The sequence below is a fragment of the Colias eurytheme genome, chromosome 9 (assembly GCF_061535395.1).
Source record: "Colias eurytheme isolate Ceu_HAF_F1 chromosome 9, ilColEury1 Martin Lab GWU primary, whole genome shotgun sequence".
Lineage (NCBI taxonomy): Eukaryota > Metazoa > Arthropoda > Insecta > Lepidoptera > Pieridae > Colias > Colias eurytheme.
This window is the reverse complement of record NC_142988.1, coordinates 8421555-8445978: the sequence shown is the minus strand read 5'-3', so window position 1 is coordinate 8445978 and position 24424 is coordinate 8421555. Positions and strand designations below refer to the sequence as shown.

Sequence of the window (24424 nt, the reverse complement as noted above, 5' to 3'; positions counted from 1 at the left end):
CTTGCCTTTATACAGGTGAAATAAATGAAGGAGATGAACCCGCTTTTATTTGATACTAAAGAATAAAAATGTTTCCTTAATTATGGTACATACTACAAAAGATCTTGGTCTACTCATTACTCACTTTTTGGTAAAAAAAGTGACAAAAGAATAAAACTTAATCTATACACATATTCCAATTTATGTTTTATTATTAAATAATAAGAATATATTGATTACAGCGGTACCAGTGGGCCCGGCACTAGGAATGCGCAAGTCATCTAGTCTAGAATCCCTACAAACGGCCATACAAGAGACGCAGAGGAATCCGCGCAACGAGCCTATATATGCGCGTGCGCATCCACGTAAGTAATGATTACAATTTAATTATTTATTGTTTGAGTAAGATCATTTAATATTTTTTATTCATTCAGTCAATTATTTATTTAACTAGTATTGTAATGTAATGTTGTTTTTTTAAGATTAAACTGATACATTTAATTTCAAACACATATTTTAAATCTTTCTAAACCGTTGATTTCTGAAAACAATACATTGATGATAGTATAGAGCCCTTGTGATAGAAATAAAACATCAAGAAAAATTTTAATTTAATCATATTAAAAGAACAGTTTTTCTGCTATAAAAATAATTTCTTTTTTCTATAAAATATTTGCCTTTTCCAGCATTAAAACACTGGTTAACTGACGACAACAACGCGCCGGAAATAATCCGCGGTTCGCCGCAACAGTCGTCGCTCTCACACAAGAAACCATCTCTACTCAAGTCATTATCTACTATGTTTAGGTGAGATAATATACAAATTATTATATTTTGAAAGATATTTTATTTGTTAACGTTTGAAAAGTAGAACTGCTAGAAAAATTAATTATTCCAATTTTGTTGTAACCTTTTACTATAGAATATCTCTTGGTCAACAATCAAGAGACGGTCTATATCCCAGTTCAAGTCAGGTTTGATTTGACCCGCTAGCGTGTTTATAAAAAAGTTTAAAAGTAATATTAAAGCACTACATGCATAAGTGTAGGTCTTATCTGTACTAATAAGAGCTAGGACAGTATAAAAATTTTAGCTACTAATTAACATGTCATCTGAAATTCGAATTGAAAACCTTATTTTTAACAAATCTATATTAAAAATAAAATAAATTATAATATGTTAGGATCGGCAAGCCACACAAACGTGAAGACGCAGTGTATGGACGCGCGACGCCCGCAAGATCTTCGGAAAAATCACTCGCTAGAGATGAACGACGGGAAGAAAATAGGTAATATTTGGATATATGCTGATTATTTCATTTTATATATGTTGTAGAGAAAATTAATATTTTAACATAATTTGTAATTATTTAATCATCACTTTTCATTTCCAATTTTTTTTTATTAAATTATTTTTGAAGATTTCAACATTTGAAAAAAAAACAGCTCTGCATTGTTAAAGAGCATTCTATTTTTTGCACTATTAAAAGTTTGTCACATGCAAATAGATATACAGATCTGATATTTATCTGTATTAACATTAAATATTAAAACAATACACACGGATATACATGTGAAATATTGCCAAAATATCATTGTTAAAATATGAAACATTTATTACAGAGAGGAGCTCCGTTCCCGCCAAAGCAGCGAACGTAGCACGCGGTCAGAAAGAAGACAGGCACCCGCCATACAGGTAAAAATATTACCTTTAAAAATTCAATAACGAGCACTAAATATGACTTAATTGCTAAATCATGATCCCAGTCAAAATCAAAAGTAAAAATGCAGAATAAAATTATTGTAGAGAAATTCGAATACATATTATAGTAAAAAAAACATACCGGCGGAATTGATAACCTCCTGCTTTTTTTGAAGTTGGTTAAAGACTACAAAATATCAATTTATCAACGAAAACATGTTTGTGTTATCAGGCAATGGAGAGTGCGTGGGGCCCAACTGGACACTACGTCAACTATGAAGAAATACAACAGAATTTAAAGTGAGTATTTTCATTGAATTTTTAATTTCATTCGTTGAAATAAAAATAATTAAAGGGATTAAGAAATAAGATTTTCAACAATCAACAGTCATTTTCAACAACAAGATTTGTAACATTTTTACAAAATATTTTTCCGTTTTATGAATGCATCTTTACCATCAAAATAATCAGAATTATACATGTATGTACCTAACCTATGAATAAGTTCAATTTTTTTTTTTATATTTAGCGCCCGTCGAGAGAAATTAAGCGAAGTCCAAATCGGTCAAATGAGGCGACAAGTGCACGCGCAGAGAGCCAAAGCTGAAGAGGAAAGGTAATTATCATAAAATAAATTTTAAATTTTTTTATAATAAAATTGATCTCAAATAAAATCTATTTGTATCATTATTTATGAAATAATACACCCCAAGTTAGTACATTTTAATATCCTATACACATGCACTTAGTTAACAAACAACACAAATAAACATTGTAATTAAAGTTACTAAAATAATATTATAAAGTTAAATTCAATGTCATCGCCTACGTCAATAGAAACAATTTTATTTTCAATATCTAATATTACCTCAGTACTAAATGTAAATATAGGAATTATGATTAGTTTTAATTTAAAAAAAATGACACAAAATTCAGATAAAATCTAATCTATATACATACTTATTTGCATAATCATAATATCTTAGGTCATTATAAAAACGTATAGAATTTCAATGAACGATGAAAAACGCAGTACAAATATTCGATTCGATTTTAAACTATCCAAAATGGTCAACTTTATTTCACTTATCTAATCAGGTACTTTATAATTAGTATAATTGTAAGTATAGAACACAAATACCTTGCAATTATTACGGAGATAACGACAGACAAACAAAATACAATAAAATCCTCAATAACCATAAAGTTATAATAGATCACGTTTCACATTAAATCGGTTCAATTATATTCATACTGATTCAATTACCTGACATATTCATTAGTACGAGAATTAGCATTACAATACCTTTCCGTAATTATACGACATTTGCATTATTTATCAGTATAAACGATTTGTCGTTCAATTATCAGATTATTAAGCAATTTTATTATCTAGTTTTTACTCAGTAATAGAGTAAAATGTGAATAAATTAGTAAGGAAAAACATTCCCAAGTATTTTTTCTCACAATAAGGAAATATGTTTTGAACGTTCGCAAAAACAAAATTAGCGTCATGCGCTTTAATGTTGGCCATAATGTTTTTTACAGCTTTTATGACACTATACAATGAAAAATGTTCATATATATTATCATTTAGATTGGCACATTTTTTGTGAAATAACGCAATGAATCTTAAAACGTCAATTTTATTTTGTCTTATATATAGTAGTATAAAAACTATGTATGTGTTAGGATTATAGGTACTTGAACAATATAATATGCATTCGAATAATTAAGTCGTTTCATTAAAAAGTCCCTAGTTCTACTTACCTGTCTTATCAGGGGAGTCCCAAGGCATAATCTTTTAATTACACGATAATAATCTTTTAATTGTGTAAATTATACAATTTTATACCAATATTATATATACAATATACCTACATAGATCTTAGGTTGTTGTTTCAATAAATTATTTCATTTACATCTCGGGCTACGGTAGTGGCCCTGTCAAGAACAGTCGAAGGCACTTAACACTTAACTTTTTCCGATACTTTTAACACGCTTTTATTAACTTACTTGTATGTTTGTGTGTAAAAGACTCTTTAGACTCGATTTTGGCCCACCTTAAACTGACAGATTTAATTCAAATTTCAAACTTTGTACACTCAAGCATCTTTGACAAGTCAATAATTTCATGAGTTTAAATGTATTTTTTTAGTTTTTTGTATTCAAATCGCGTGTCAAGCGTTAGTTTAACACGTACGTCCAATTATTTTAACGAGGTCTCATTTTATTTCCCGCCACCTCGATGTCGGTAAGATGCATGTGCTTCGTAATACATTTATACGTTTAATAACCAAGCTAATTGCTAGTTATGTTGTAATTGTCGCGGCCTCGGCTCTGTTGCTCGCAGGTTGATGTCCCGTGCTTTAATTGTGTACTTTATCCGACTGCGAAGAGAAGGGTCATGGTTTTAGTGTATGTATCATTGTATGTTTATGTGGCACGCTCTGTAGTAGAAAGTGCTTATTAATAAGCTTGAGAAGCCCCGGTAGAAATTGTTAGAATCGTAAGTGTCAAAAAATACAAAATGGCATTCAATATCCTTTTATTGCAAATGCTTATACTATCATGATACATAAAAATACCATTTTCAGACATTTGTATATGAAGAAAAAATAATAAAATTGTCCTATACATTTGCACTCATGTGTTTCTTTCGCTTTTGTGTAATTTCACATTTAATATTGTCTTCTCGGAAATATTGCAAAGATACAAATAGATCATTCGTCGAAACATGAATATATAAAATGTTACAGCAGCGATTCTGCGAAAAAGTAATAGAGACATATTTTTCTTAAAAATAATGGAAATATATGTGCATGGGTATCTGTAATATTTTCAATATTTTGTAGAGATAAGAGATGAAATAAATTATAGTATGGAGAATCCAATATTTCTCCCAAAAGTATTTCGTGCTCTTTCACTAAGAATTATTAAAAACTTACCAGGAAATAACATATTTTTGAATTAAACACTTCATTAATCAAAGAATAAAAAATAGAATGATAAAATGTTGCGAAGAACAACTATAGGTACTTACATTAATGGTAATACCTAGTTCTTAGATCAACATTCCAAAGCCTAATCTATATCTACTAAATTTAATCACTTTATTAATCGTGCGATACTATTTTAACCATTATGTAGCAAAAAGCAATCTTGCAATTGTTCTATTTTATGGCGAGATTAAATAAAAAGTGTTCTTTTTTAATTATTGAAGAGTATTTTTCAATTAGCAAGGCTGGTTTTAATTATATCCTATAATTATTTCTTTAACCTGGTAACTCTTGATTTATCTTCTTAATTGTTTTAATTATATCTATTATATATTATATACAATTATATTTTTTTTATATTCTTGTTTCAAACTAGCCATTCTGCAAATTGTTGCAACTAAAAGAATTTTCTAAAGTAAATTAAAATTTATTTTCATTTTCTATAGCCGACATAACTCAAGTTATTAATGAAATTGACAAAAACAAAATGTTCAAACAAGAAGATCTATAATCCAATAAAATATAATATCCTCTACTTAACATTATTTATTTATTTATTTATTCAACTGCATTCATATTATGCAATAAAGATGCCAAAGATACATTTATAGAGTTTGAGCTAATATTGCTATTCATTATCTCAAGATATTTATCGTTTTATTTTTAGTTTTGACTTCATTTTTGTGGTGAATGGATATTTTTAGATCTCTACAAATAAGTTTGTGTTAAATCCACAAATCGTATCTATTTAAAAAGCGATATACATAATATCAATTCTTGTACAAAAAATAAATTTTGCATGTATCCTTGTATGTCTTATTTTTAGTATCTGCTATTTTAATCGATGTATATTTGTTCGTCTTTTAGTCCATGTTTGTTCGTCTGTCCTATACGTTTTTCTGTATCTATGCATATTTGTTCGTCTTTTAGTCCATGTTTGTTCGTCTGTCCTATACGTTTTTCTGTGTTTTTATATTTATATTTATATTTAGTTATACATATTAAAAATGTAGTATTTTCCAGCCGTCGCATCGTGGGGTCAGTAGTTAATCAATCGCAGCGCTCTTGGCGCGAAACCCGACCTCACTCTACATACTACGAGTATGAAGCCGCTCCTCCGCGTAGGCCTGGGAAACTATCGCATTATCACTAAAATCTTTAAAACTATTATATGTAATAGCTTTCATTGTATTGAAATAACCAAATTATTTTGATAAACGCTCAGGCGCGCTACACGCATAAGCACGCATATTCGAATTGGTTTTTTCGTCAAATGGCGACGATAAAACTAATTTGATTCTATTCTTATGTATATTTAGATAATTGTCGATAATCGATATTTTACAATGGTGTCCGGGCAGTGCTAAGCTGATTTTATTCCGGACATTTAATTTAATGTGTTTTTGATGACACCTGTCTAAGCCGATTAGCGACATAAATATATCTATTATATTGTGTAGCACGCCTTAAATTGATACAAGCCACCAAATATTTGTTAAATATTCCGATTTGTATTTATCATTCAAAACATTTAAATAGCTATAATTGGATAAGCTTTGAATCAATTTGTGAAGTTATTTAAAAGGAAATAGGAATAAGAAATGTAAAAACGTTGTCTAAATCTTGAAAGAATTATATATTTTAGTCGTTTAATTACACGCCATCTTGTCTTTACCATTGAATGTAACAAACAGCGCCCGTAGCGGTGACGTTAGTAAAGTAAAATGAGATGAAACGTTATAAAATAGGTAATATTTCATTTACCTACATCATATATAAAAATTGGAGAAGATTACTTTCATTTATTTGTGGTATTAATTTTCATATTTTTATACTTTTCGTACGTATTTTAAATTGTTTAGGCAAGATGGCACGCAATAGACGACTGTTCTTAATGAAGTACATATAAGTATATTCTTTTATGATTTAGAGCATTGAAATAAATATTGGTTTTAGTTTATTGTCATTAATTGAAGCTCTCAGTTAATATCTTATATTTTGTCACTTTGTTAAAAAACGTTATTTAAAAAATTCCTTTATTTCGTAATTTACAACATCAATAAATCAACATCACACCTCAGGAAAAAAACGTCATATTTTAAACAGATTTTCCTCAAACTATTTTAACTCCCAAAAAATGTGTTCTCCGAAAAATTTAGTTAGAAAATGTCGAAAAAATTTTACATATGAAACCATATGTCCTCCATCATCGTTTAACGCACTTAGGCGTTTCCAAAGAAACTCGAGTGAGATCACAAAATACGGAATTTACGTAAAACTATTATTTACTTCAATTATCCGAAAGTATACATTTGCGGCGATAAACATGAAGTTTAGTTATTTTTGTAGTCCTAGGAAATTTTTAATTTTTTGTTAAAAATTTAGGTCAATAGTAAATTTGTGTAGGTAAGTAATTAAAAATGTAAAAAAAAATCTATTGTAAAGACTTAATCCAATAATTTGAATCCCAGTGTTTTCTCTAATAAGTATAATTAGTTAGGTATGTTATCGATCTTTGTGGCTATTATTAAAGAATATTTGGAAACAAGTTATAAATTGATTGAGTTAACTAGTACATTCGAAGGAATTGATTTTCAATTATATTTTTTGTAATGTAAAATTACGGTTTATAATTTTTTTTACAAAATGGAATGTTTTTTCTTATGAATTCATTGACAGTTATTGTATTAATTAAAACTTGCTACTAAAATGTACATAATTCCAAATTAAATTGTTATAAGCTAACTGTAGGATAATAAATTATGTAAATTTAATACATTCCTACTTACGTGTAAGAATCATAAATCAAAGAAGCTTTAAAGTGTAGAGTAGACATTTAAGCTAAGTAAAGTTTTTTTTTTTATTATTATATTGTATTTACGTAAAAATGTGACTGATTATGTATGAAAATTATTCATGTTTATTTTATAAAATGATGTCATTGAAATTGTGCGTTTGTATCGAAGTTAGAATCGAATGTTTAATAATTTATTATGTAACTATTCCGCCCCCATTCAATATTCGTATTCCGTCATAGTTATGTGATATTACAATAAGGTTTCCTACGGCTCATCTGTTGAAATAAAAGTTGTTCTATTATATTGAATAATTTGTCAATTAAATGCGAGGCCTAGAAATTTATAATTTCTCATAAAAATTTCGTTGATACGATTTAGAATAACTAAATCATGTCTTCTATTCGTACCTATTTGTAAATATACTTAATTCAAAAATTATTTCTGGGAAGAATTTAGAGAAATAATAATATTTGTTAAACTTGACTTATTGCATATTGTATTAATTAATTATGAACAATTGTAGGATTAAGTTGTATTTGCAAATATATTATTTTGCATCTAAGTGCCCATACTGTATATAGAACATGTTTTTGTAACGTGTAAGCGATATCGATTTGTATTATATTTTTTATGTTGTATTCAATGCGATCGGCCATGTGTACCTTAAATCAATAAAAAATGATATTACAAGCAACTTTTGTTTTCTTTTTATCACCATTTTACTATAACTTTACTATTTTACTCCATTGAAGTTAAGAATTATTACAACTTATGTTTACTATAGTTACGTAATACTCACATTCAATAAATGGATATTTTATTGGTTCAATGAATGATCTCGAAAAATAAGTTATATTATTTTTTGAAACGTAACTTATGAATTTTGTTGTCTACAAAATAAATTCCTCATTTCAATTTCGACCTGTAAAACACTTCGTTATTATCCCAATGAAAAAACGAAACGATAGATCTGTTGAAATAAGATCGGATCTCGGAATGTTATATATAAATATGTTAGCAGCTTCAGTAGGTAAGTAAGGTATGTACATAGTAAGATTATGACGATTCTTCGACGACGACCACGTGAGACCTTTCCACATGCTTTTCGGGCGGCTAATAGAATGGCTTTTTTGCCAAACAGTAAATAAAACTATTTTCTTTCTATTACTATTCATTATTTACCTTTTAGAATATGTCCTTCAAGTAACGTAGTAAATTTGTATATCAGCCCTTGATGGAACCAAAAAGACCGTTTAAAACGAACCTATTACGATATCTCTGAATCTACCCTCGCAAAGCAAGATGGCCGCCTGAACAGCTCCGTCACGCTGGAACCCGCTTTAAAAAAAACCTTACTTTTTTTCAGCCTATTTTACCTACAAACGATGCTAATAAATGTAGTATAGGTCAATTTTTTGTAGTCTTATTAGTTACTTAGAAAACATCATTGATATCGTTCGAAGTAAAAAATATAAATAATAGCGTGTTGATTAGTTTTGGAATGGGTTCCAAATTGATTGTAGTTTATTGTAGTGGCAAGAAAATTCTTTATTTGCGTTGTTTTATCTCAAATTATTGCAAGAAGGTCACAATAACAAGATTTTAAAAAATAAATAACACTTGTTCAAAAACTACAAACGATGCCAATAAATGTAGTATAGGTCAATTTTTTGTAGTCTTATTAGTTACTTAGAAAACATCATTGATATCGTTCGAAGTAAAAAATATAAATAATAGCGTGTTGATTAGTTTTGGAATGGGTTCCAAATTGATTGTAGTTTATTGTAGTGGCAAGAAAATTCTTTATTTGCGTTTTTTAACTCAAATTATTGCAAGAAGGTCACAATAACAAGATTTAAAAAAATAAATAACACTTGTTCAAAAACTACAAACGATGCCAATAAATGTAGTATAGGTAAATTTTTTGTAGTCTTATTAGTTACTTAGAAAACATCATTGATATCGTTCGAAGTAAAAAATATAAATAATAGCGTGTTGATTAGTTTTGGAATGGGTTCCAAATTGATTGTAGTTTATTGTAGTGGCAAGAAAATTCTTTATTTGCGTGTTTTTATCTCAAATTATTGCAAGAAGGTCACAATAACAAGATTTTAAAAAATAAATAACACTTGTTCAAAAACTACAAACGATGCCAATAAATGTAGTAGGTATAGGTCAATTTTTTGTAGTCTTATTAGTTACTTAGAAAACATCATTGATATCGTTCGAAGTAAAAAATATAAATAATAGCGTGTTGATTAGTTTTGGAATGGGTTCCAAATTGATTGTAGTTTATTGTAGTGGCAAGAAAATTCTTTATTTGCGTTGTTTTATCTCAAATTATTGCAAGAAGGTCACAATAACAAGATTTAAAAAAATAAATAACACTTGTTCAAAAACTACAAACGATGCCAATAAATGTAGTATAGGTCAATTTTTTTTGTCTTATTAGTTACTTAGAAAACATTATTGATATCGTTCGAAGTAAAAAATATAAATAATAGCGTGTTGATTAGTTTTGGAATGGGTTCCAAATTGATTGTAGTTTATTGTAGTGGCAAGAAAATTCTTTATTTGCGTTGTTTTATCTCAAATTATTGCAAGAAGGTCACAATAACAAGATTTAAAAAAATAAATAACACTTGTTCAAAAACTACAAACGATGCCAATAAATGTAGTATAGGTAAATTTTTTGTAGTCTTATTAGTTACTTAGAAAACATCATTGATATCGTTCGAAGTAAAAAATATAAATAATAGTGTGTTGATTAGTTTTGGAATGGGTTCCAAATTGATTGTAGTTTATTGTAGTGGCAAGAAAATTCTTTATTTGCGTTGTTTTATCTCAAATTATTGCAAGAAGGTCACAATAACAAGATTTAAAAAAAATAAATAACACTTGTTCAAAAACTACAAACGATGCCAATAAATGTAGTATAGGTAAATTTTTTGTTGTCTTATTAGTTACTTAGAAAACATCATTGATATCGTTCGAAGTAAAAAATATAAATAATAGCGTGTTGATTAGTTTTGGAATGGGTTCCAAATTGATTGTAGTTTATTGTAGTGGCAAGAAAATTCTTTATTTGCGTTGTTTTATCTCAAATTATTGCAAGAAGGTCACAATAACAAGATTTTAAAAAATAAATAACACTTGTTCAAAAACTACAAACGATGCCAATAAATGTAGTATAGGTCAATTTTTTGTAGTCTTATTAGTTACTTAGAAAACATCATTGATATATAAAGGTACTGTGACAATTGTTCATATCGTTTGTAGTTTTTATGCCAGTGTCATTTTATTATACCACTACAATTTGGCTAGTTTTATCTGATTTTTCTTGAAGTTATTTTAGAGGATAAATTATTTTACCAGTACTACAATAAACGATAAATGACAATATTAATTCCAATTTTTTATATTGCACTATTTTGAGTTTTTTTTTCGTTTCGGATGGAATTTATCCATTATTTCATTTTAATTACTTTTGTCGTCTCAGCAGTTTCGGATTATTAAGTGACTTTGTAACATTGAACAGCAAACTACTGAACATTAAAGATATCCAACTCTTTTTTTTTTTTTAACATATATCATGTGCAATTTAATGTACACTAAATTACGAAACTCCCACACGCATACACAAACGCACGTGTGCGAAGATGTATGTATGAGCATGAATATTTTTTTTTCTAAAACTACAAACGACACGAAATCCAAGGCTCATAATTGTTTTGAATATATTAAATTATTGAACACTAAATTTTTTGTTTTTTATTGCTTACAGGGGTTCAGCAGCCACTACAAACATATGAGTTTAGCTACAATCAACTACATTGTTTGTAGTTTTTGAACAAGTGTTATTTATTTTTTAAAATCTCGTTATTGTGACCTTCTTGCAATAATTTGAGATGAAACAACGCAAATAAAAAATTTTCTTGCCACTACAATAAACTACAATCAATTTGGAACCCATTCCAAAACTAATCAACACGCTATTATTTATATTTTTTACTTCGAACGATATCAATGATGTTTTCTAAGTAACTAATAAGACTACAAAAAATTGACCTATACTACATTTATTGGCATCGTTTGTAGTTTTTGAACAAGTGTTATTTATTTTTTAAAATCTTGTTATTGTGACCTTCTTGCAATAATTTGAGATAAAACAACGCAAATAAAGAATTTTCTTGCCACTACAATAAACTACAATCAATTTGGAACCCATTCCAAAACTAATCAACACGCTATTATTTATATTTTTTACTTCGAACGATATCAATGATGTTTTCTAAGTAACTAATAAGACTACAAAAAATTGACCTATACTACATTTATTAGCATCGTTTGTAGGTAAAATAGGCTGAAAAAAAGTAAGGTTTTTTTTAAAGCGGGTTCCAGCGTGACGGAGCTCGCCTGAACCAGTGTTTATCGCACCGATATGGCTTAGAAGGCAGGGTTACAGGCAAGGTTACAGCTCGCATGTCACTCGCCATTTATCTCAGCCTGTTAACGTCCTTTGTGGCGGCCTTTGTCGTCTTTTCGTGACCAAAGTCTTACATTGACATATATTTTTCAGGATTTTCCTCTAATAAAATAAGCAGAAATAATAAATTTGAACTTAGGTGAAACCATAAATTGTATGCATAGATTACTCAGGAAGATAGCTGTTTCATTGTGGGTTTCTTATAGTACTAGGTATAATGTTTCTGTGTAATAAGATTTCTATCATTTCATATTTTTTAAATATACTAACTACCTAACTACCATATGAAAGATTTTTTATTACAGTGCTTGTGATCTACCTACGCACAAACTTAATTATTTAAATTACTAACAATAACAATGCTATAGCAAAATTTAATTAAACAAAAACTAAACAAAAGGCTTAAAGGACGATGATTAATGTTGGCTAAAACATTCATATGACGTAGACAGCAATCTACCTGGACATTTTGAACACCTCTTAGAATTGAATTTCTTAATTTATTAAATTGATAGTCATTAATGCTATGACGTGTTTCGTTCGAATATGCAAATAAGTTGGGAACGTTTCCATTGACTTGCATTACGTCCACTCGGATGCTTGTCTAATCTCGAGTTACATACGATTTGCGGACCCGTAAAACCCTATGACGTCAATCGGATGAGGTCGCGAGAAAAATGACATCTTCTGGAAATATGGGTGGTAATTTATAACGTTATTTACACGTTTGATGGTTTGTGTGGCGGTTATTTTTTGCATCTTACTTACTTGTTGTTTATGGATCCGTGGAAGTTTTTCAATCACGAGGGAAACCAGAAAATTTAGTTACAGATTTTTATCTGAAATCATATTTCCCTAGAATCAAAGTAATTTCTAGCTAAGATATAGCTGGTATAATAATTTCATTTTGAGTTGTCAAGTATTTTGGAATAACGATTGTATTATAGGTATTATGAGTGGAGTTTCCAAATGACGTAGGTATCCAGATTTCACAATATATCTAAGCTTTATATTATTAGTTACTGATAAAGGAATAAAAACCTAAAAATTTTATGTTTAACCCATAATTCTGCCAACCAATATAACATGGCTTTAAAAATTCTATACAAACGAAAAATCGAAAATATGAACTTATAGGTACTCTAGCTACTAGGTAGATATTATTATTATTCTGTGCTTATAAGTACCTACTAAGTATTTTTATATTCATTTAACAATAAATATGGTGACAGGAAAATGTTATTGAATTATTGTTATTAGAGCATTATAATCTTGTTTTAAAGGACAAGATAAATCAAATAACCGTAATTAACAATACCTAAGAAAAAAATATCCATTGTGAGGTCTATGATTCATAACAATGGATATTTTGTTTGAGAGAAAATTTAAATATAATTTATATCTGTCTTATTATTTGAACAATATTAGAAGGCAAAATAAAGTAGGAAGTGCTCCATAGACTATAAAATGTTTTACCCTAAGAATAAAAAAACTCAGAACCACAAATCCTTATCTTTTTGTATATCACATTAAACTAATTATATGAAAGAGGTTAAGGCAAACCCTTGAAAAAGCTCATTCTAACCTACATTTTACTTACACTTCACTATGTAAATTATATGCGTGACAAACCTTAGGATCTCGGCTCGTGCTTTTAGTAACAGTTGGTTAAAATAATTTTATGTAGTTACCTAGATAATATTTGAGAAAAATCTACAATATTTTCGCATTGAATTTCTGTCGTGTGCTTTAGATAGGTACTTTTACTGTTCTTGTATAACTATAGACGGTGTAATTTTTTTTGTAAAGAACCTACTTTATTTTAAAATCTTATAGAAGACTGTGTTTAACACAAAATAGGTAATCTTAATAAAGATCATCAAGACATATAATTAAAGCGGGTTGCATCTTCGTAGAGCTTAAAGCTATAGTACCAATAACATAAATTGCAACTTTTATATTATAGAGATTATGTCTAATTCAACAGCTATAACTATACTGATCTACCTACATTTCTCCCTTTATAAAATAGTAAATATCATTCGATTCTAGAAAAATCTATATCGTCGATGACGATCAAGTGTGCCCTTTACTGTGAAGTAAAATTAATCTGACACATCCACGCCTTCAGAACTAATGAATATTCACATATAAATTAGACGTTAGAAGATTTCTAGTTAACGACAAGGTCTTGGCATGAAGGAAATGTTGAGTAACTAAGCGGGCACCGGATCTGGACAACCCTGTAAATAGTTAGGAAAGAGCTTTCAAGTCGATGAGTACGCACTCTGAGAAGTGTGGAAACAATACAAGATAATTGACTTCGAGCCCTTGAGTTGACATTAACCTAGTCTGCAACACCGGATTTACGGTATTGTTAACTCATAACAATTTACAGGAAATACTTTTGGAATTTACTTAAATTCCTATACACGAAGATATTTGTAATTTTGTAAATGTTTGCTCTACATCGGTTTGCAGCTAGATAGAAAGATGAATGAACTTTGAATTAAAATCACATCAGATTATATCTACAAATAGTAATAAAAAGAGGGCGTTTAGGCTATATTTTGCGTGACTTATTATTGCATTAATGGACAAGCCTGCAAACTGGCAAGCATTGAACTTTAAATAGGTAATAATGATACCGAAGACACGATGAACATCAATAACCAAAGTTTCGTAACTCCATCGTACGACTACTGGTTATTTCTAGGGCGTTAAACTGAGTCAGTCGTCATCCGATGCGAGTGTGCCGGCGGTCGGCACCACCCACCACTCCTGCACGCAGCGGCCGCAGTCTGCCGGCTCCAACACTCGCTAGTCTCGGTGTTGCTTTGCCACGCGGCCATCGCGTAAATCCTCTTGCAACGTTCACCATCCCATCATAACACAAGGATAACTCAATATACGGTACGAGTTACGTGACTCCGATGTGTTACGGTCGGCTCTATCTGTGCTTAGCGAAGTGCATTACAATAGTGGATTTCTGTGCTAAAAAGCAAAGGTTGTGTTTGCGCTGAACGAGCGAAAGCGGTCAGGTAGGCTGTGTGTTAACGAGGATCTCTCTGTATAGGTGTATTCTGGTGGTGTGTCGCAATGAAAATAAGTGGTAAAATGACGAAATCTGGTTTATAACAAACTTAGTGAACGTGCTCATACACCTGTAAAATCGAGCACACGTGCTTATGTAAACCTGAATTTGGACGACGAAAAAGTGAGTGTTCATGTTTAATTTAATAGATATATTTTGTTTAAGACGTATCATCACTTAATTAAAATAAAAGGCCTATTGCCGAATGCTAATGAAATCACATGATACCAAAACGTGTATATTTAATTGTATTGACAAAACGAGTTACACACCGGCGAAATGTGAGAGGTAAATAAATCCAACGAAACTAAGAATATTTTTGGAATGTTGTCGTCAAATTAGTAATACGTTACATCATATTAAATATTTACTTATGTGTAAAATGGAAATGATGTTCACAATGCGTTTCTTACCATATTTTCTGTGTAAGTATTACACGTGGAGCGTGTAGTAAACTGCATCAGCATTCAGCAGTTGTTGGATATTGGCAATTTACATAATTCAGTGTGCTGTGCTGGAACATTGCTATGTACCTATAACCCTTTGTACACTATCTTAATACCGTCTGATTTAATAAAGGGATATTGTAATCTTATTGCTAAATAGCAGTATTCATAGTTGGTACGTGTATGTAAATAATCATACTACCATTTAGGTTGTAAAATCCTTTGAATTGTGATGTAAATAGTTTCGTTCTTTTCTTGGCATCTTCCCAGCTGTACCTATTTGCATTTGTTTACAAATATTTGGAGCAGTAACGAGATATAGCAGTCATTAAATGAGAAGTACCATTTGCTTTAGGTATAGATGTAAATAAGGAAACTAGGCCATTTTTAAAAGTGGAATTAGGCAACTAATACTACTTATCTTTAGTATCTATACTAATATTATAAAGAGGAAAAGTTTGTATGTATGTATGTATGGTTTTCACTTTTCACGCATAAACTACTGGACCGATTTTGATGAAATTTGGCACAGATACCTAATCTTTAGACCCTGAGAAAGAACATAGGCTACCTTTTATTGCGAAATATGTACCACGGGCGAAGCCGGGTCGGACCGCTAGTAGTGTATAATATGGTCTATTCTCTCAGATTTTCATTGAAATCGGTTGAATATTACAAACATATTCGTTATTATTGGTTTCATACAATTGACGAATGTAGTAAATTAAGTACTTTCGCAATTTCGGCGGAAGAGGCGGGGAAAGTTGGTCGAATATCGCGGTAGAGCCATAAGTGACGAGAGGTATTTGTTGCAGAGTATGTACTTAAGTGAGTAAACAATCCTGAACGATGACTAACATAATGTCGCGACTCTTGACGTTCTTGAAGCTCATTCACATTGAGATTGTAAACGGTATGATGATTGGAATCTGTATGTTCTGAAATAAGAAAAAATGCGCATACGTGACTTGCTCCTTTCCTTTTACTGTTTTATGAAAGATAACATTTATTCCTCTGAGATTTATTGTCCTAAAAAGGCATATTTAGCTTCTTGTAAATCCTTAGCCTAATATAATAATCCTACAGCTTTTCTACCTTACCTATATTCTTACCGTCTTAGTAGACTATATTCTTAGTAGACTAAAATACAAGGATACCTTTGTTTTGGATAATGTGAGTGTAAAATAAATGTTAGATAAATTTATCACTGTTAAGAAGAAGCTTGAAAAAGGTGTCTTATTTTTAAAGATCGACGACCATATATTTTTTTAAATAATAGAAAAAATTCGATCAAGAAGCGGGATTCGAACCCTCGTCTTCGTCATTCGGGCGATAGATGACAGCTAAGTACTTAACGAAAATCATACCATCTTTTTGTGAAATATTAAATAACATTAGATATGAAAACAGACAACACATGAGGTAAGCTTGATGTATAATGACGAACATACGATATTGTATATTGCGAAACCAGAAGTGTTGAGAGTGCAAAACGTGAGCAAGAGCCGAGATTTCGGTCGAAGAACGAGGTCAGGAAACTTCGTTATGCAGTCCAAATACTTCCGCCACATATGAAATAATAAACAAATTTTAGAAATTAGTAACAATTAGGTATATGGAATATTTATGCCAGTTAAGAAACATTTTCATCTGATCACAATCAGTTGCTCTATGAAGCGTAACGATACAATAAGTATATAAAGGTAAGATGAAGTAAGATGCCGACAAAATAATTATAAATGACTTGTCACTAACCCTTAAAGTATAGTCATTATATCTTTTTACAATTATTCGTGGTCTCATTCCCAAATCCCAAGATGGCACTGGTATTATTGAAAAAATATTATTTAAATATTATGTATTAAGGTAACATTAATAATAGAGAGACCATTTTAGTCTATTGTAATATATTTAATTTGGATAGATATATAGACAATAAACCTGATGAGATCTATATGTAATAACCTTGAAATAACCTTCATTACACATTATCATTAAATCATTCAACAAAAGCAAATAAATTTATAAAACAGCAGCTTGTCAGGAAGACATGAGAATTGAGGAAATAAATGTCATAAAATTATTAGATGTGGTCTCTGAAATGACATTTTGAATTATTATTATTGAGTTGAAGAAATTTAGACCCTGTCTTGTAAATTTGCGAGAGAGATTGTTATGTGCACTTTAAAATTCGTTGTTTTATAATTATCCAATACTTATATTTCCTATTATAATCGTTAATTGATATCTCATAAAGTGTATCTATTTATAGAACACTTGTTGCAGATAACATATTTTCTAATATATATATATATTATCATAACATAGAGCTACACTAAAAATTACTTTTACGTTCCCAATTACATAGAGTGAAACACTTTAATTGATTTTTTAGCCTCTCAACTTTTAGAAGGTATGTATTTGTATTCATGAATCTTCAAAACTCAAACTTCTTCTCTATAAATTATTATAGTGTTATCTAGTTCAAGTGTAAAGAATTTCAAAGATACAAGTAAATTAGGTTAATGATAAACGAATTAAACATTTCATTTCAAATAAATAATCTACGAAGATAAAAGTATGTGAAAGTGCTACTAAATATAGTTGAAGTGTTGATAAGATATGAACCAGGATCCGGACGTGAAGCGATATCTTTTGACTGGCCCACTGCGATGAGCTTTATAGTCAGAAATGATAGAATTAGGGTTCCGTTTGCGACTGAAAATTTTAAATGCATAAGTACCTTATTGAAATCGTGAAAAAATAACCAAAAACAGCAATAGTCGTGTATCAGATTAACAGGGTAAGACAAGGTAAAAACGTTGCTTTTTTGTAAACGCGAAATGACAGACAATAAATGGCGTAAATCTGTACACTTATGCAATATTAAGAAAAAATATAATACATAGTTACGGCGGGGGCACACGATGCGTTGCGGCGGCGGTCCGGCGCCGGAGCGGTGTCGCTGCGTCGTCTTACATAGAAATATCTGTGGCATGTCACACGATGCGCTCCGGCGCCGCACCGGACTTGTAACCACCGAGACGAGGCGGGGAGGGGTGAATGCGGTGCGACGCCGGAGCGGCACCGCTCAGTTGTTTTGCGTCACAAGGAAGGACTGACTGTCCAACGCTGCTACGGCGCCGCTGCGACAAAACAACGTTACGGCGCCGCACCGCTCGTGTGCCCACTGACACGGTGAAATCTTTGCGGTGCGGCGCCGCAACGCATCGTGTGCCCCCGCCGTAAGTATATGTACTTCATCGATTCACCGATTGTCTAATTAGTTAGACACACGGGTTAGTTGAATGGATAGAATAATTATTATAAGCTGTGATCTGTAATATTATACAAAGTTAATTTAAATAGAATACAAATAAACTGAAGAATATTTTATGTGAACTATTTTTTAGTTGACTCGCACTTAACCAATTTTTGTAAAGCATAGGGTCAAACGTTATCACACCGGAATCGCAGCAGCCTTAGCCCTTAACCCAACTCAGTGAACGATCGTCAATAATGCATTGAGAGATCGAATATACGAAATCGATAATAATGCATTGAGAGACAGCAAAATAACAATATCGGGTTTTAACAAGCTTAGCGATATGTAGCAATTATGCTACATGTTTCATGGTCACTAGGAAATATTATAGAGTTAAATGGACTTAGACAAAAAATATTGATGTGAGATTAAAACGCATTAAAGATATATAGGTACGCTATAATTATTATTTTGCTGTCGTCAATTGTCTGGAGATTTTAATTTGAACATTACATTACCGTCAACGTTTTGCCATTACCAATCTAGATTAGTAAATAAATCGAAATAGGTTGGTTATAAAAGCTCAATATAGTTACGGAAGCAAAAAGTAAAAATATGTGACCCTCAATAACATTAGCAAAAACTGTGTCATGGCAGCAATAAAGGAAAGGATAGGGCCGGGAATTTGGGGAATGTAGCATTTATATGGGAACGAAATAGGACTTAAAAAGGGCAAGGGTCGGTATGGGCAGAGTTTCTATTGAAGTTGTAGGTATGTCCTCTATAGATCTTCAATTGGCGCATGTTTTGTACAATGTCCTCAAAAATTGCAAGACGTTTGAAGGATCGTCTGCCTTTTATTAGTTAGCACACAACATATTAATTACTATTGTTTAAAATCATTGCCTTGAATTTTTCATGATCGTCAGCTGATTAGAAATTAAAATAAGCTATGACAGTAACCGCTCATGTTTAACTCGTATTGTTTGCCTTTTGTTTCGCACTGATGCAGATTTGCATGCGATTTGTTATTGCTAGTGTAATAATAGAAATATATGCGAGTTTGTTTTCATTTACTGTAACGTAAACCGCTCAAAGATAATGCGATGCCAACTACTGCTGTTCAAAACCCATTAATAGCTGTAGGTAAGAGTCATACCAGTGAAAATGAAAATGAAATACAATTTATTTGTTAATTTACTGGTATAAATAATTTATCCTCATTTCCTTATGATTCACAAATCAACATATAACTATTTACATGCTTTTATAAGTTGCCACCTCATTACATATTTTTAAATATGTATAAGGAATCATTCACAAGTAAGGGGATATAGGAATGACTGCATTGCAGACTTAAATCAGACTAAGAATAATTCTGTTTTAACAAAAACTAAAAACCGCCTTCAAATTGTCATAAAAAGACCAAATTTAATTACTTATTACGTAACTATCATAATCAAATACTATTGAAGAGTACTTTCGATTTTTACAGGATTCCATGATCAGATCCTGACCTCGAAATCGTTCCAGGCGTCTTTAGTCCGGTCTATTTACACATTCAAGTTTACATAAATTCCCATAAAGCTGAATATTGGCATAGTTGTTCAAAACATCATTATAAAGAAAATCTCAAAAGTCCTCATCGTTCCGAGGTGTGCTAAAAATTTGGCACGGGGTCAAAGGTCAAAAAAATGAGTTTTTTGCGATTTTTAGCGAAACGGTGAGTTTTTTCGCAAAATTACCCCAGTACAAAATTCTAGATCACAAAATTCTCTACAAAAAATATATCAATAATTTTTTTCCTAAAAGCCACCATTTTGGAGATATAACGTTCCGAAAAGTTGGATCAGTCGTAATCCCTCTATTTTGCACACGTTTCCACGCCACCTATGAGGTACAAAGCGCGTTTTTTTTAACGTGGTTTCCCCAGTAGGCCTATTCCACGGGTCTGCTGAGATTTTATATGTTTTAAAACTATTGCAAAATAATATTATATATTATAGTGGGCAAAAACAACGGCGCGGTGTAATTAAATAAAATACTTAAAATAAAAAGTTAGTCGTCTGATTCATAACTGTCCAAGATTTCTGTTTCTTCTTCTTCTTGATCTTCTTCTCCTTCTTCTTCCTGTTCATCCTCTTGTTCTTCTTCTTCTTCTTGTTCTATTTCACACGTAAAATGCCCCAATAGCGATTCCTGATCGGTATCAAACGAATCTTCAAGAGTTGGTGACTCAACATTCGAGCATGATCGGCCTTGACAGTGTGTGCATGCCAGGGAACAAAACAGTCCAACTTTTCTGCAACCACATTTTGCACTGCACCCTTTCTTGCAGTTGCAAAATATTGTGTTGAGAAGTTTCTCAGGTGCTGGTGGAAGTAAAGTTTGAACTGGCTCTAGTGTATTGTCGATCAACTTCCAACCCCAGTCTTTAGGGTCCAGCTGATTACCAAGCCACACTTGAACTTGGTAATATACCCGAAACAGATGTTGATGAGCAGCTACTGAGGTTGGAGGAAGAGAAGCTAAGTTGACTTGTTTTTTATTACGCGTATTTTTCACGAAAGATGTGTATCGCAACTTATCTAAGCAAGTGGTTTTTTTGGGGGCTCCGTACATAGCAAGAAGAAATTGAACTCTTCTATCGTATACGACCCTAGCCACGCGGACAATAGAATAAAAGACAGATGTTATCCCAAGGTTATACTGACGTACAAATTTAGGAACGGGGTTTCATTATACCTGAGATTCTCGTAGTTTAACTTATATTTTACATAAGCAAGTTACAATAAATAATAGCGAACTTATTTTAGTTCTATTACACCTTTAGTGACTTTCATATGTGGCGTACGTGTGCAAAATAGAGGGATTACGACTGATCCAACTTTTCGGAACGTTATATCTCCAAAATGGTGGCTTTTAGGAAAAAAATTATTGATATATTTTTTGTAGAGAATTTTGTGATCTACAATTTTGTACTGGGGTAATTTTGCGAAAAACTCACCGTTTCGCTAAAAATCGCAAAAAACTCATTTTTTTGACCTTTGACCCCGTGCCAAATTTTTAGCACACCTCGGAACGATGAGGACTTTTGAGATTTTCTTTATAATGATGTTTTGAACAACTATGCCAATATTCAGCTTTATGGGAATTTATGTAACCTTCCTCCTGATTTTAGGCTTAAATAGACCGGACTACTTAGAGAAATCGGGGAACATATACGTAAAGTATTCCTCCACCTTTTTTGAAGTCAGTTAAAAACGAATATTGCGTAGCCATGTATTTAATAAAATGGCATGTAATATATTTTTAACTGTTGCGATTGTGCTCTAAACTTGTCTTGAAACTGAAAGTAAAAAATAAAAATAAAGTAAATGAGACGACTAAGATTATTTTTAAATAAAAAATTTAATAGAATAAATTATTATGAAACGTGTGAATTAATGAATTTAATTATTGGAAAGCAAATTATGGAAATGTAGAGTTTAGTCGTTTAATTAACGTTACAATTTAAAAAAACATAATAATAATATGTGTAAAATATTACAAAACCTAATATTATCATAATTAACTAATTTAATAGCATTTTACACATTAAACGAATCCGAAAAAAAAATGAATTTATCTACATTTGCATGAATTTAGTGACCAAATTAACTAATTTGATGTTCTTGGCAAATAAATTTTATATTAAATCTCACCAAACCCGTATACTAACTAGGTAACTAATAAACAAGTTACTTCTATTATTATTGTTTGATTTTTACAAACGTTGGATTTTTTACCAAGTTTTATTCGAAATCTAGATGTTTAAGCAACACAAACAGGTATAATGATGAGAAAATATCTCACGTGTTCTGACGCCGAAAAACAGAGAAGTAACAAGTTGCCTTCGAGAAACTTCTTAACGACAATTCGGAAAAGAATGTTTATTTACGTTAACTTATAGGTCTGCATATCTCTAATCGGTCACTGATAAGCTGATTACCGAATACATAAAGAGTCCCTACGTCGTTAGATACGCCACTGGCAATCGATTGATCTCGGACATAATGTTTGAAGTATTCACCTAGGAGTGAAACTGGTCCGCTAAGAAAATGCGAATTGGCGGTATTTTCCTATGCTACGCTCCGCTCGGGTGGTTTCGGTACCTCTGCCAGTGAAAACAAAACGTCACAAGAGCGATTGGAGGCGGCGCGCGACGGAGCCGGGAGCCGGTCGAGGCAGGCTATTGTGTATTAGTGTGCCGGCAGCTGGCGACTGGCAGCCCGTCGCGGACTGACGCGCGCAGCGAACGTCTCGCAATTGTGTCGATTTCACCTCCAGCTATAAACAAATCATATAACAGAAACCTACCACGCGAATATAACGTATCACTTAGCGTCCCATCACTAATGCGGTCAATATTTTTATTCAAAATCTAGACGGTTGCAGTGAATTAGATACCGCAATAATCGTGCTGGGTTAAAAGGTGTATTTTAGTGTTCTGTGTTACGAGTGAAAGGTGATCTCTTGCGGTTTTGTGATTTTGTGACTGTGTTGTGACTAATTGGCACTATTTAATTGGAAGTGAGGTCCGATATCCACGCATCTCGGGGCATGTAAGATGACTTAAGCTCATCGGAGCTGGTCCGGTACAGCGAGGCGGAGCCTTTTATTTCTTCAGCTGATCGTACATGATCGTTTAGTGTAGGTAACGGTCATTTTATAATTTTGCCGCTCTAATAAAATTTTTAAATCCAGTAACGCTTTGAAATCAACTGTATCAATCAATCAATTGACTTGACTTGAAATCTGGTCAGACGCAAACGCATATCTTCATAAATGAACATTCGCTCTATAATTTAATCAAATTAAATTTATAATAGATGATTAATTTTATCTTTAATTCAGGTCAAGCATAAAATATACAAGCGTAAATATAATTCACGCTTAAAAAACCTTCGTCAAAACTTACCTTACAATTAGAATTGTTAGAGATAACAAGTCACAAGCGACACTCGGTAGGCTTCTTTAGACCGCATTTCTCTTTGAACCTTGCCAGTTAAAATTGGAAGAGGATGTTGGAGTTTAGCGCGAAATTGGATAATCCAATTTAATATTGAAATGTGAAATTGGGTTTCTCATTTCTGGATCCATTTCACTTTAAATAATACAAGGAGACCGATGGAATGGATGGAATCGTTACTATGGTGATATGAGCTGGCATGTTATAGTTATGCAGGGATATTTTTATCTGCCATTAGTCAGAAATGACGCTGCGTCTCTGTGGTTGATGTAACCACAGCACAGAATGGAAACATCAAACACCTAATTATTATTTATTGTCTGGATTATTCAATATTAGCCATAGAATGTCAAAGGATTAATTTGCACATGAAGGTTACTATTTTAACGCTTAATATACCAATTAGCAATTAGTACTGTCTTTGATAAATGGCTAATGCATGCATCACTGATATGACACTGAACATAATAATATGATTATGATACACTTGAAGCGTACATTAATATTTATAAATTTACATTTAAACAATATATTTTATATAACTATAAAAAAATCGTTAATAAAATCAAGAACCTATGCTATGAATATTATATAATATATATTATAGGTTCTAGCATATATTATCATCACTACATAGTATAAAAC

At 31.3% G+C, this 24424-nt stretch overlaps 2 protein-coding genes across 5 annotated transcripts in view; both read left to right on the top strand.

The window, feature by feature from the left end:
• The window catches only part of baz (par-3 family cell polarity regulator), a 49055-nt gene extending 40884 nt beyond the window's left edge, over nucleotides 1-8171 (top strand). Inside the window, exons 14-20 of the mRNA XM_090105025.1 lie at nucleotides 222-344; nucleotides 666-786; nucleotides 1163-1267; nucleotides 1602-1674; nucleotides 1913-1980; nucleotides 2210-2296; nucleotides 5703-8171. Coding sequence (XP_089961151.1) covers nucleotides 222-344; nucleotides 666-786; nucleotides 1163-1267; nucleotides 1602-1674; nucleotides 1913-1980; nucleotides 2210-2296; nucleotides 5703-5832 — 707 coding nt within the window. The 3' untranslated portion in view covers nucleotides 5833-8171. The remainder of the gene's footprint in view (nucleotides 1-221; nucleotides 345-665; nucleotides 787-1162; nucleotides 1268-1601; nucleotides 1675-1912; nucleotides 1981-2209; nucleotides 2297-5702) is intronic.
• Nucleotides 8172-14709: 6538 nt separating this feature from the next.
• The window catches only part of inaE (inactivation no afterpotential E), a 54160-nt gene continuing 44445 nt past the window's right edge, over nucleotides 14710-24424 (top strand). Inside the window, exon 1 of one of the 4 annotated variants that reach the window (XM_090105079.1) lies at nucleotides 14710-15180. The gene's annotated coding sequence lies outside the window, so the exon portion shown is untranslated. Of the gene's footprint in view, nucleotides 15181-23011; nucleotides 23465-24424 lie in introns of those variants that run through there. The other 3 variants (XM_090105082.1, XM_090105080.1, XM_090105081.1) reach the window with 3 other exon arrangements.